Source organism: Balaenoptera borealis (genome assembly GCF_965194805.1).
Source record: "Balaenoptera borealis genome assembly, chromosome: 1".
In the NCBI taxonomy this organism is placed as follows: domain Eukaryota; kingdom Metazoa; phylum Chordata; class Mammalia; order Artiodactyla; family Balaenopteridae; genus Balaenoptera; species Balaenoptera borealis.
Genome location: NC_138860.1, coordinates 54,115,137 through 54,128,425, shown reverse-complemented (window position 1 = coordinate 54,128,425; position 13,289 = coordinate 54,115,137). Strand labels below are relative to the sequence as shown.

Sequence of the window (13,289 nt, the reverse complement as noted above, 5' to 3'; positions counted from 1 at the left end):
GAGCTATAAGCAGCCAAACCCCGTGATTTTCATGCACTCCCTGAACAACAGACCTGGGCAACAGAGCAGCTGAAAGAAGAGAAAGCAGGCACCCAGGGGAGAGGCAAAACCACTGAGCAAGTGGGATGTGGCCAGGATTGGGGAGATTTCTCCCTCATTCCCAGCCGTACTCTCAGTCCCCTACTTCTTGGACCTGTGGGGCAAACCTCTGCATTAAACAGCATTGAAATAGCAGAGATCCTTTTTGCTCTGAAGGAGGCACTCGACTCTCCCTGCCCACAGGAACAGGAGGCTAGGGTGGGGCTAGGTCTGTGCAGGAGGGGTCTCTACCAGGTGAGGGAGACCCATTACTAGGGGGACAGAAGAGGAAACCCACCACCCCACTCTTCTGTGAAGCAGCTGGTGAAACTGAAGGCATGCCAGTTCCTTCACACACACACACACACACACACACACACACACAATCACCTGGCAAGATTAAGGAGCCAATTCAGGGCAGGTGATTGCCCCAAGGTGCCTGGAACCTGGGGCTTAAGGAAGAATGTGGGTTCAAGGCAACAACATTTAAGGAGTTTCGTAATGGGCATTGTTAAGAGACTCTAATAGGCAGGCTGGGGTGGGCACACCACTAATCTTAGGCATAATACACTGTTTCAGAGAGGACATATGCAATATTGAACGGTACCAGGGAGAAGGCGGTTTATTTGGACATAGACGGGAGTTTTTGTTTTCTATTTTGGTTTTAAAATGACAAGTTTTGCATTGATGCAGAGCAACAAATCTGTGACCTGTAGCTTATAACTTCTGTAACAGATTTTAGAAGACGGTTGGCAATTCTAGCATATTTCTTTTGGGAGAGAGATCCATGTCCATCCAATCTCACAGTTTTCCCTTCCTCCTCTGCATGCAGTAATCTTTTGAAAGGACATGCAAACCACATCTTTCTCCAGCTGACACTGTTTATTTAAGGGCACCCAGACCCACAGAACACCGTCCACATCTCCGAAGATGTCACACTTCAGCTTCTTCTTTCACCAAGCCCTGCTTCAAACTGTGTTCCTACAATGCGATCTGACTGTAACTCCAAAGGTCGTCCTAATTTTCTCGCCTCTTTGCCTTTGCTCTTAATAGTCCTTCTTTCTGAATTTTCTTTCCTCTCTCCTTTGCCACACTCCTACTCATTTTAAGACTCAGGTAAGGTCGCATCTCTTCCTGAAAGCCCTCCAGGGCCTTCACGCTCTTAGGCTGAGTAAGGGACTCTCTTCTGCGTACGTACACATGGTGCCTTGTCACCCCTGAGATGTTGATCTGCACCCATCTTTTCATGTGTCCATCACCATTCATAAGAATGTGCTCTCTTGGTAGGCAGGGGACGGTTCTTTGTCATCTTTGTATCCCCACTGCCAAACATAATTTCTGACCCAGGAATGTCACTCCAAAAATATTTATGGACTGCTCGACAAGGAGATTTAGCTATGCTCTTTAGTTCGAACAGGCTGCTAGGGGAGATAATCCCAATTTCCCAATTTAAAGATAGAAATGGTGGTGAAAATTACTCTTCATTTAAAACAGGATATGGGTTAACCTCTGGGTTTGAATACATTTGATGTTTGAGATGGATCTGGGTTTGACAGGATAAAGAACTTCCTCAGAGCACAGAAACTTCTGAAACATGACACTCTACCAAGTTAACAAGAAAACCTTCACTCTCTGGTAGGGTCAAGGTGAAACCTTGTAGGGGAAGCAAAGTCAGGTGTGGGTAGAGACTAACCTTTATTGAGAACTTTCTAAAGGCAGGTGCTCTTAGAGTTGCCTCATTTATCCTCACAACAGCCCTCTGAGGTTAGTCATTTGGTTCCATTTTACCAAGCCATCAACCAACATTTTAAGAAGTTTTGTAACCTCCCCAAGGTCACCTCTCCATAAGTGGGAAGGAGGGGGGTTGGTCTGATTCTCAGAGTATTGCTCAGAGCCGCTTTCCAGCCCATGTTGGCTCATGCCTATGAAATTCTGAAGTTTTCTTTTATCTGCAAAATCTACGGAGTGACTCCAAAAACTAAATATAGAACAAACTGTCAGAGGAAAGCTGCGTCCTAAAATCTCATCTATCCCTCATCCATGCAGATTTGGCAGGAACAACTTCAAAAAGCCACCAAAGAGAAGTTGGGTGAATATCTGAAATGCTTTCCCAGGTTGGGTCTTCTCGCATGACAGCTGGTGGTGACCACTGCAGTTAATGGCTCAGCTGTGGGCTGAGTCCTGCACATGGCCCTTTTGAACTAGAGCTTGAAATTTCTGTCCAGAAGCAAGGGCTTGCCAGAAAGCACTGGACAGAAAAAGCCTGTGCTCTCATTGTGGCTTGGCATGAAATAGAATGTGGGAAAACTGATAAATGGCTCTTAGCCTGGCATCTCCACCCTTTCTTAGAGAAAGCCATGCCAGAATGAGGTATTATTCCAAAGGATGCAGGTACGCATTTGGGAGGAAGGTCTCTGAGAGAAAAATTTGGTCTGTACTCACCCCTGCCACAAGAGGGCATAGTGGAATGGAGTGATCCTAGCTACCATAGAAAGAACATCTTCAGTATAAAGCTGAGTTGGGTGAGGAGACTTATTCTGGAGATTCAGGGTTCCCTTGGACCCTTTGAGTCTAGCTTGGACCCTTCCCAGGTTCTTTGGGATTACAGATTACCAAGGTTAGGTTAGGTATCAAGGTTTTTTCCTAATCTGGCTAGGAAATACCCGACATGATCATCTACAGATATTTATTGAAGACCAACTATGTTTAAAATGGTATGTTAACCCTAATGAAAGAAATGCAATTTTAAATATAAAAAAAGCAAAACTGTTATTCTATAAATAAACCCACAAAGACTACTAAGAGACACGAAAAAAAAAAAAATGGTATGTTAGATATTAAATATTTAAAACCATATAGGGTATTTCCCTGCCCTTCAGGAAGACAACCATTTCACTGGAGAAGCAAATAGGCAAATTAAAAATTAACATGAAATAAATAATTGACAAATAAATATTAAAGCTAGTATATATACAAATTTGGAAGGAAGAAGTCATTGTGGATTGATGCAATGGATTGGAGAAGCTTCAGGCCAGTGTTTCTCAATCCTGGGTACAGATTAGAATTACTGTGGTGTTTTAAAAAACACTCATGCCCTGGTCCCACCTCCCAGAACTTTTGAATTAATTGGTTTATTCTGGGTAAGAACATTGTTTTTTTTTTTTTTTGCCACACCAGATGGCATGTGGGATCCTAGTTCCCCGACCAGGGATTGAACTCGTGGCCCCTGCCTTGGAAGCCCAGAGTCTTACCCACTCTCACTGGGGATTCTCAAGGAGGGCCATGGTTGGAGAACAATTCTTGGATGAGACTGTAAATTCCTTGACGTCAGGGACTATCTTGGTCACATTTGTTTGGTCATATCTACATTATCTTGAACAGTACCTTGCAATAGTAGGTGCTCAATAGATGTTGAGTTTAGCTGAAACTGGGTCTAGACCATGACAATGGGTAGTGTTTATAGTAGGAGAAGAATATGCATAGAGGACGGAGTCTGAGCAGATGTGCAGAGTGGGAAATATGCAAGTTGTCAGGGGCAGTGGATCAGTTAGAAGGTAGATTTGACTATGAATGGAAGGTTCTATAAGAGAAAAGCAGCTTATTAAGAGGGAGTTGTACATTGACATTCAATTGAGGAAAGACTTGAATGTCAGAATTTAAATTTTATTCCACAGTCCAGGGAAATATGCAGTGGCTTGGAATTTATCAAGACTCTAAATCATAAGTGAACAGAGTAGCAAGTAAATAGTCATTTAGCTCCTTTAAGAAATTGCAGTCACTGACCAGGTCATAGAATTTTCCAGACTGGCCATTGGCAGTTGGTTTACTCAGATCACAGAAGGTTCTCATTAAAATTCTTAGTACCTGAAATAAGGAGGTCATGACCTGGTGTTTTCATCTGAGAGACTAGTTACTGTTATGTTAAGGATCAAAATGATTAAACACTTATTGATTAACCCACTGGTTTCTGAGATAGTTGACTGCATGGGTCAAATCACACATGTGATCCCCTCTGTAGTGATTGGGTATCACATCTAGTTGGTACTTAACAAGCTTGAAAAGAACAAATGATGCTTGTGGGGATGGAAGCACATTTTCTGAGCTGGTTCTACTCTAAAAGCAATTTCACTAAGGGCCTGGTTTTTCAAAGTGTTAGTTTCGGACCTTTAGGGGAGAGGGAACTTATCCATGTTAACAGAACTCCACCAGGCTCTCCATCTGCCTTATCTTTATCACCCTTCATAAGTTCCAACAGACCAGCAGCAGGAAAAAGGGAGAAAAAAGTTTGCCAAATAATAATAAATCATTGTTGGAAAGTTTAAATGCCCGAGTCATAGTCTAAGGAATACAGCTAACACCTCTTGCGGCACAAATCCTCAAAAGCAGCCTGTGGCCAATGTCATTAACATGACCCAGCCCATCCCCGGAGAGACATCGGGAGAGAAGAGGGCAAGGGAAGGCTCTGTGAGGAAGCGGTCCTGTGAATCTGCACTCTAGTTAGAAGCGTGCCTTAGGAGAGCACGGCAGTGGCAGAACCCAGAGCATCCAAGGCAGCAGGGAGGAGCAGGAGAAGCTGAGGCAGAGCAGCCAGCTCGAGGAGGCAAATGCAGGAGCGAGATGAACACCAAGGCCAGGACTGGCTGACAGAGAGGGTCTGGGGAAGGGGTTTGGAAAGACAGCAGTGAATAGGTGAGACTCCTCACAGTGTATGAGTGCAGTGAAAAGAAGGAAGCAAGTTTTCCATTCGCTCACCATTCCTCCAGTATGGCTATGCAGTAGCTTAATGCCTCCTCTGACATCAAACACTCGGGCAGGACTATTTACTTCTTCTCCCAGAGGGCTTGCTCATGAAGGGAGATGTATTCGTGTCCATACCTCCTGCACAAGCACAATCTCTGGCACTTAGTGGGTACTCAGTTGATGCACGTTAAGTGAAAAATAGATTGACAGACAGAATAAACGGATGATAAGATCTTAGCTTGGAAATGAACTTGTGTTCCAGCTAAGGTCTGGTGTGAACTAAACTTTATGAAAATCTCATAGTTCATGGCTGGCACCCAAATTCTTCCTGTGTTTGCTGACTTTTCTAATATGTACCATTCCCAGGTGTGTAGGTAGAAATTTGGGAGGGACTAGAAACATCCAATTTGTTCAGGAGGGTGGTAGATTAAAGAAAATGATAATGAGGTATAGCTGAGAAAGGAGGGAGGCAGGGATGGGAGGGATTAATTTTGAACAACTTAAGTCTTTATGAGGAAGGTGCAAATTAGATGCAAAATGAAGAGGCAAAAACTAACATTAGTTGCTTGTTCTGTGTCAGTTTCTGTGCCAGGGGCTTTCCCTGCATTATCTCATATACTCCTCACAACAATAGAGCAAGGCATGTAATGAAGCTCTGTTTAACAAATGTGGAAACTGGGGGCTCCAAGAGGTTAAGTAAATGACTGGGGGGGTCACAGAGCAGGCAAGGAAGGAAGCCAGGACCCCAACAGAATCTGTCCGGCCTCAACATCCTCCATGCTGTCACTGGATGAAGGGGGGCAAGCGCTGCTGTTACTAGGAGGGCAGAATGACTAAAAGTGTTCCCCATTTTATAAATTATCACTAGGAAAGAAAGTTCAGTGGGAAGTGGGACATGGGGCTTGCAGAGATATAAAAGCAAGTCCCTAGACAACAACTTACCTGAATATTTTATCAGAAGGCTGTTCTCCCAAAACCAGGTCAAAGCCTCGCTGAAATATTGTATAAGGCCAAGGCCTGAAAGGAGAAATAGCATGCAATTAAAGTCAACCAACAAACACTCCCTGAATGTCTACTCTGTGCCAGTTACCATACCAGGTTCTGGAGACCCAAAGACAAAGAGGACATAGTCCCTCAAGAATCCCACTAAAGTGAGCTTACAAGACCTGGAATGCTGGAACCCAACCAAGAACAGGATCAATGCAAAAATCACTGACCCACTAGGAAAGTGGAATTTAATAGACATGACAATTGGAACTCTGTATAGAGTAAAATTATAATAATGTCCGTAAGATGTTATGGAAAAACCCAAACGAACTTTTTGGCCAACCCAATAGATTTAACAGACACTTAGCTTTGCCTCACTGAAGAAAGAGAAGCAGTATGATTTCTTGGAAAGACGAAGCCTCTGGAATCAGACAGTTCTGGGTTCAAACTCTGTTCTGCTGTTGAGCCAACTGTCTACCTTTGGGCAGATTATTTGCCTTGTTGAGTTTAATTTCATCACTTGTAAAAACAGATTTGCTAATAGCTGCTTCACAGACCACCGTGAAGATGAAGCAAACCTTTTAGGCCAAGGTCACAGTTCATATCGGGTCCTCAACATGCCCCCTTTCCCTCAAAATGACATGAAGGTTCTGGGTCTTTGACAGGTTCCAGATGGTTTCAATCGTTATAATGTCACTCATTCAATCAGAAACAACTGAAATGGTAGTTTTGAATAAGACTTAAATACGGGTCTCTCTAGTGAGCACCTGGACATCCCATGTACTTGAAAGTAACAAATCTATTCCTTTTCAATAGTATATATCTCTTCACTAACCCAGATGTCCAACCCCAAAATTATTTACTCCTTCAAGCAAGACGTATAAAGCCCAGCCTTGTGCAGGTACTAGATATTGTGCACATGGGGTGAACTGGGCCCTTGCTCTCATGGAACATACAGTCTCCAGTATAACCCAATCACACCAGCCCAATAACCTAATTACTGAGGATTTTACTGTAGACATGCCTTTGGTTTTCAAGGACCACAAAAAGTCAGGAGAATAAATCGACATAATTATTTGGGACTAAATCTAATACTAGGAATTGACCCAGTGGTTGTCAATGAGGGTGGTGTCACCAATAGAGAGTATTTGGGGAAATTTAGGGCAGTTGCCCTTGAATGACACAATGATTGCAGGACATTACTGGCATTTAGAAGGCAGGTCTAGGAAGGCTAGAATAGGGCAGTGATCAGAATAGCCCTGCACAACAAAAAAATTCCCCCGTGTCCTGCAAACTTCTGAATGTCTTGCTGCACATTTATGTAGAAAAAACCTGCTTATAATTATCTGAGCCTAGATGCTAACTCCATTTACATACAAGCAACAAAGCAGCTTGTACTGTTTTAATATAAGATGAATTGTCTAGGTGCATAACTACCATGTAAATTAAGAGAAGATTATACACTATTATTTAGAAATTTTACCAAGGTTTGTTCATAATTTTGGAAAATCACATCATTGTCTACAATGCTGCTCATGGTCTTTGAATCACCAATACAGCATGTCTGTTTCAGTCTAATTGCTCTTACATATATCCTGTATTGCATATTACTTTACATATTATATGTTGGTGAATCTACATTAGATGCAAATGTCTGTCAACTTTATTATTTCTTCCATTGTAATATTGCAGAGAATTTATACATTAAAATAGTTATATCATTATAAATTCTATCTTAGCATTTCTCTTTTAATTACTATTAAGACATCATAGCATTTCTCTTTTAATCACTATTAAGACATATATATATTTATTTTTGTGTATTTAGATTTTATTATATATAAATTTCATTTAAGGATTATAAAAAAGGTTAAGTTTATTTGTCATAAAATAGGGTGTTGGGTCTGATAGGGTTGAGAACCACCAACTTAACCCAACCAGCTAACCAATTAACTACTTGAAGGAGTTGGTAGTTCCAAGGGGAGGCCACTGGGACTCCATAAGGGAGTGGCTGGGATGAATACACTCCTTTTTTATGCTCACTATTTATAAACACTTTATTCCTGGAATTCAATTTAGAAATACCCTGAGGCAACTAGCATTGGCTCCAGAAAGTACCCAAACACTGTACTATGAATAACCCCTACATCAAATAAATAGCCCGTGTGTTTTTCATGTTTGTTCTGTTCTGGGGTTTGAACCTGATTTTTTTTTTTGCTGAACAGTGAGTGGTGGCTTGTGAGCAGCTAAAAAATATGTACTAATTCAAGAAAAAGACTAAAAATCCGGAGAAAAAAATGTCTGATCCTAGACACCTAGAGAGGGCAATAAAAAAAGAAAAGGGAGCTGCAACTTAATCTCTCTTGTGGGCAAAATGACATTTTATTTACTATCAGTTTAATAATTTTAAATAACACACGTTTTGCCTTCAAGTCATCTCTAGTGCTCAAAACGGGTGCAATGTGTAATTAGAGTTAATTCTTGGCGTGGTTCCTCGGTTGTTTGAAAATATATCTTGAGGAGCCAAATTTTAGGACGAGTGTTGACTACAATGCGAACAATTAACTGCGTAGAATAACATAAATAAACCTGTATTCAGGCCATAGGTAATGGATCAATAAGCCCAGAAACATCGATTAAGCACACGGTGACATGTTGCTAGGTAGTCACGTCAAAGAGACTTCCTGCTCTCGAGAGGCCTGAATGTTAAGAAAGGCAGCTCAGATGTGCGGTCTGGACTCTGCCCTGATCACTGACAGGCAGCAGGACACAGTGGGTAGGACGTGGGTTCTGGAGCCAGCCTGACTATTCGAATTCCAGCTTAGCTAGCAATTGCTGTGGGACCTTGGGCAAGTCCCTTAATCATCTGTGAAATGAGGCTGAGGGTAATAATTTTATCTACCTGGCAAGGTTGTTAGAAGAAGGAACTAGTTACTATGGTTAAAGTGTTCAGAACAGTGCCTGACATTCAGTATGTGCCATGTAAGCATTTGTTAAATAAGTTAAATGTACTAGTTGCCTGAATCCAATATACATACTATAAAAAGGAGATTTCCAAATTTCTAATGAGGAAGAGGTGTCTTCCCCTAAGGTACAAACACAATGCAACACCAGGCTTTAACTCAGATCGTAAATGTATCTGTGGCAGCTGGAGAGGAGGTAACGATGAGTGTGGGAAGACAACCCCCCCGCACCTCCCACCGGGGCCCACTTCACAGAGCAGGGACGCTGCAGCACTGACATGAAATGCAGAGAGAGGGGAAGAGCACATTGTGAAATGGCAAGGGAAGGCGGAGAGACTGCGAACTGCTTCAGCAAAGGAGGAAAAAAGAATTGACTTACTTCCTTCCCACGAGTCAGGGATGGTGTGTCAGGGGGATGGGGATTCTTATTTGATTTATTTAGCAAATATTTATGGAGGGCCTATTGTGTGTGAACTGTGATACTAGGCAACAGGAGTCGGGATAAAGAGATTCTTGCTGTCGAAGGAATCTACAGTCTTTCTGAAGAAACACACATATGCCAGACAAATAGGAGAGGATGAGTAAAAGGGGGGAGGAACGGGATTGTCGGAGATAAGCTAAGTGGTCGTGGCAGTGGCAGATCACTCACCCTGGGCACCGGGAGGGCCGGGTGTTGGCGGCGCATGGCAGCGTAGCAGAGGGGAGCTTGATGCAGGTGAGTGGAGAGGCCACAGGGGGCCACCTAGGAAAAGGCAGGGGTAAAGTGATGAAGAGCTGGACCTGAAAGTGCTGAAAATGCTTGGAGCTGAGACCAACTGAAAGAGGAAGAGGCCTCTGCATTAGGGCTTTCTGGGTGTGAGTCCAAGTAAAAAAATTGTATTGGCCTCACCAAAAAGAGGCCCATCATTGAGGATATATACACCTATATCCAGGCTCAGATGGAAGCTGCCTTGGGGATGCCCGGTAACAGGGTCTAGATGCCCTTATAATTGTCCCTCTCCTCTCTTGGCTCTATGTCTCACTCTACAGGACCATTTTTTCAAAATGTCTCATGCACATGGTGGAAACTTGGCCTCCCGCAGGCTCCAGCTGATGTCTTTACAGGCTCAGACCACAGAGAGACACTACCCCTCCTCATTAGGAAAAACTAATCCGTGGAAGAACTGCTTGATCTATCTTTGATCAGATGAGGAACCTGGACCAGTCTCTGGGTCCCGGGAAGTAGAGGCATCTAAGTGGCTGGAACTCCCACTTGGTTTTCAGGACTAGAGTGGGGAGGAGGGTGAATGTCAAACAAAACAATCATTTCCACCTCAGCTTCCATCTGCTTGTGGTGGCAAGAGCGTGGCCTCCATCAGGAGTGGGTGGCATTACCGAGCAGACTGTGCCAACGTTAGTTTTGTGGAAAGACCACCCATCGAGGAGCCCAAGGATGATAGTGTCAGGCCAGATGCTGGGCAGGAGATTGAACACCGCAGTTGGAAGGAAACGTCAGTCTTTTGACTCCAACTTAGGTAACGTGGTCTTGAATATTCTCTGTCCTGCTCGGGCAACCCAGTCACATGTTGGTTTAGGAAAATTAGCGGCATCAGAAGTCAGAATAGAGCTTGTTTGTTTGTTAGTATCTTCAGTCTGACAAATCAACACCCTGAAGATTTTCCTCCTGTGTGGGCAGCAGATGGCCTAGATTCAGGGGCCTCACAGGCCAGCACCGGAACCATCTGGGATCCATTGCCTCGAGCAGGGACATAATCTGTGCCACAGAGGAGCCCCACTGTAACGGAAACACAGCAGCCAGCAGGACACACCTGCAAATTGTGTATGCTCAGAGCTATTAGTAATCTCTTACTTGCTTTTTCTTTTCTGTCCCTGTCTCACACAATACACTCAGTTTATTCAGAGTCTTCCTTAAGCACTGGCAATTTCTAAGCTTTCAGTTTCTCTCCTCAATTCTTGCTCCTCTTTCTCAAGACACATCAGCTGTCACAGTGTTGTTTCCTTTAGTTGTTGGGTTAGGCCAGAAGTTGGTTGTGGCCTTGATTTGACTTGATTTGACTGGTTGCTTGTGCATTCCTACCACTGTGTAACCTAGACACAACTGAGTGAGTGGAATCCTGCATGGCCAGCCTGATGGAATGATCCCTTCACACCGGCTCTCCCAGGGCAGAAAGGCACCACTTCTGCTCTGGACAAGAGTATTTTAAAATCTGCTTTTTGATTACATGCTAGTCCCAGCTTTCCACCTAACAGTGGCACTTGGAAAGGGAACTCGGAAGTTTCTGGTCAGCATTGTCTGGTGATGGGCTTCCTTGTGGAGGACATAAGACTTATCACCTGGGGGTGAGTGGAGAAGGAAGAGATACAGATGATAGACAGATGACAGATAGATAGATAGACAGATAGATATAAAATAGGTGGGGGGATAGAGAGTGTGAGAGAGAATAGATGTATGTATGTATGTATGCACGTATGTATGTATGTGCAGACACAGTTCAGTGTAGGGAGAGAATGTTTCAGCTGGAGGCAATGATGAAAAAGGCATTTCATGATGGGCTTTCGAAAACTAGGGGCTTCTTCTGAACTCATATATTCTTCCACCTATCGCTAAAGAGATCATTTTATAAATGAAAATAATTTGTCCATAGTTAAATGAAAGCACATCCTTTTAAGCTTGCTTCTGGCCATGTTAGGCTAAGTTTCTGGTGGAAGCATGGTTCCAAAGTTTCCCCCCAGCTAGTCACAATACTTTGGGGTCCGGGTACAGGATGCCATATCCATATGCAATGTGAGAGCTTTTGAGCAAATGTTCCTTTTCTTAACTAGGTAAATGCATTTGCAATTAAGAGGACAGTGAAACAAAGAGAGAATAGAGTTTCATTTTTAAAAAGCTTCTGAAAAAAGGTAGTTTGAGAGATATACAGGAGAAAAGGTAAAAGGAAAACTGGTAAAAATAACTTTTCCAGCTATGCAGTTAGCTGATACATTCCACACCTCAATTTACCCTAATGATAAAATGAGGAGATTATTATGTGCTACTGCCTTCACAATCAGCACCAGTTCTGGGAGAAATAAGTACTGGAATGGCTGATCCCTAGATTGTCTGGTAAACCTGTGGCTTTATCAGAAGTTAAATGATAAGAATAATGATGTCCAAAGTTTCTATAGGACACTTTAGGGCCCGAAGGCCTTGGCAGATGTTGTTTCTTTACCTGGATTTTTTCCCTCTCATTTACTTATTTAATTTATACTGTTCGTTAATTCTGGCCTAAAAATTACTTCCCAAAACAGACCTTCCCCTCCAGACTAGGTTACGTTCCCTTGTTATATAAAGCACCCTGCACTTTCCTTTATAGAATCTATAACTAATATGCTATATATTTAGCTAATACCTTCCCTTCCTCATATATAAAGGACTCTGTCATCATCTTTGCCATATCCTCACTGTCCAGCATAGAACCATCACATAGCAGGTACTCAGGAAAGAACTAGACCACGCTGCAAATGAGGTTGAGGGTTGCACAGATCTGGATTTGAGTCCTGGGTGAGATGGTCCATTGCCTGGTAAGTCCCTCAATTTCTTTCAGTGTCTTCATCTATAAAATGTCGTTAAAATAGTACCTAGAGTTAAGCAGGCAGGTATATACTTTACACAGTGCCTGCCACACAGAACAAACTCAGCAAATAGGGCTTCCCTGGTGGCGCAGTGGATAAGAATCTGCCTGCCAATGCAGGGGACACAGGTTCGATCCCTGGTCCGGGAAGATCCCACATGCCACGGAGCAACTAAGCCCGTGCGCCACAACTACTGAGCCTGCGCTCTAGAGCTCACGTGCCACAACTACTGAGCCCACGTGCCACAACTACTGAAGCCCAAGCGCCTAGAGCCTGTGCTCCACAACAAGAGAAGCCACTGCAATGAGAAGCCCACGCACCGCAACGAACAGTAGTCCCTGCTCGCTGCAACTAGAGAAAGCCTGCGCACATCAACGAAGACCCAACACAGCCAAAAATAAATTAAAAAAAAAAAAGAAATATTTTCCTTAAAAAAAAAAAAAACTCAGCAAATATTAGTTATTGTCCATTATAATTAACATTCCCATTTGGTAAATAGAAACGCGTTTCTAACTTTACATTTTAAAACGAAATCGTGATGACAGGCTGTATTTTACAAACTTGTGTTATCTTTAAGCGTGTAAATCTCATGTAAAGAAAAATGAAATATTGGTGTGATCTTATTCATTATTTACTGTCTACTAATAGGTAAACAAATTCATTTAGAAGTTTTTATGCAGAAAAGTGACACATTTGTCAGTAACTAGCAAGGCAGCCAGGAACGTGACTATGGAGACAGACTCAGTAGGTTTAAAACCTGGCTCTGCAACAAAAAGAATAAAATACCTAGGAATAAACCTACCTAAGGAGACAAAAGACCTGTATGCAGAAAATTATAAGACACTGATGAAAGAAATTAAAGATGATACAAACAGATGGAGAGATATACCATGTTCCTGGGTTGGAAGA

General features: G+C 42.8%; 1 protein-coding gene across 1 annotated transcript in view; it reads right to left on the bottom strand.

Annotated features, from left to right (window-relative positions):
• Positions 1-13,289, bottom strand: part of ASTN1 (astrotactin 1) — a 329,878-nt gene that overhangs the window by 102,028 nt on the left and 214,561 nt on the right. The window contains exon 9 of the mRNA XM_082365716.1: positions 5,761-5,835. Within this exon, the coding sequence (XP_082221842.1) occupies positions 5,761-5,835 (75 nt within the window). The remainder of the gene's footprint in view (positions 1-5,760; positions 5,836-13,289) is intronic.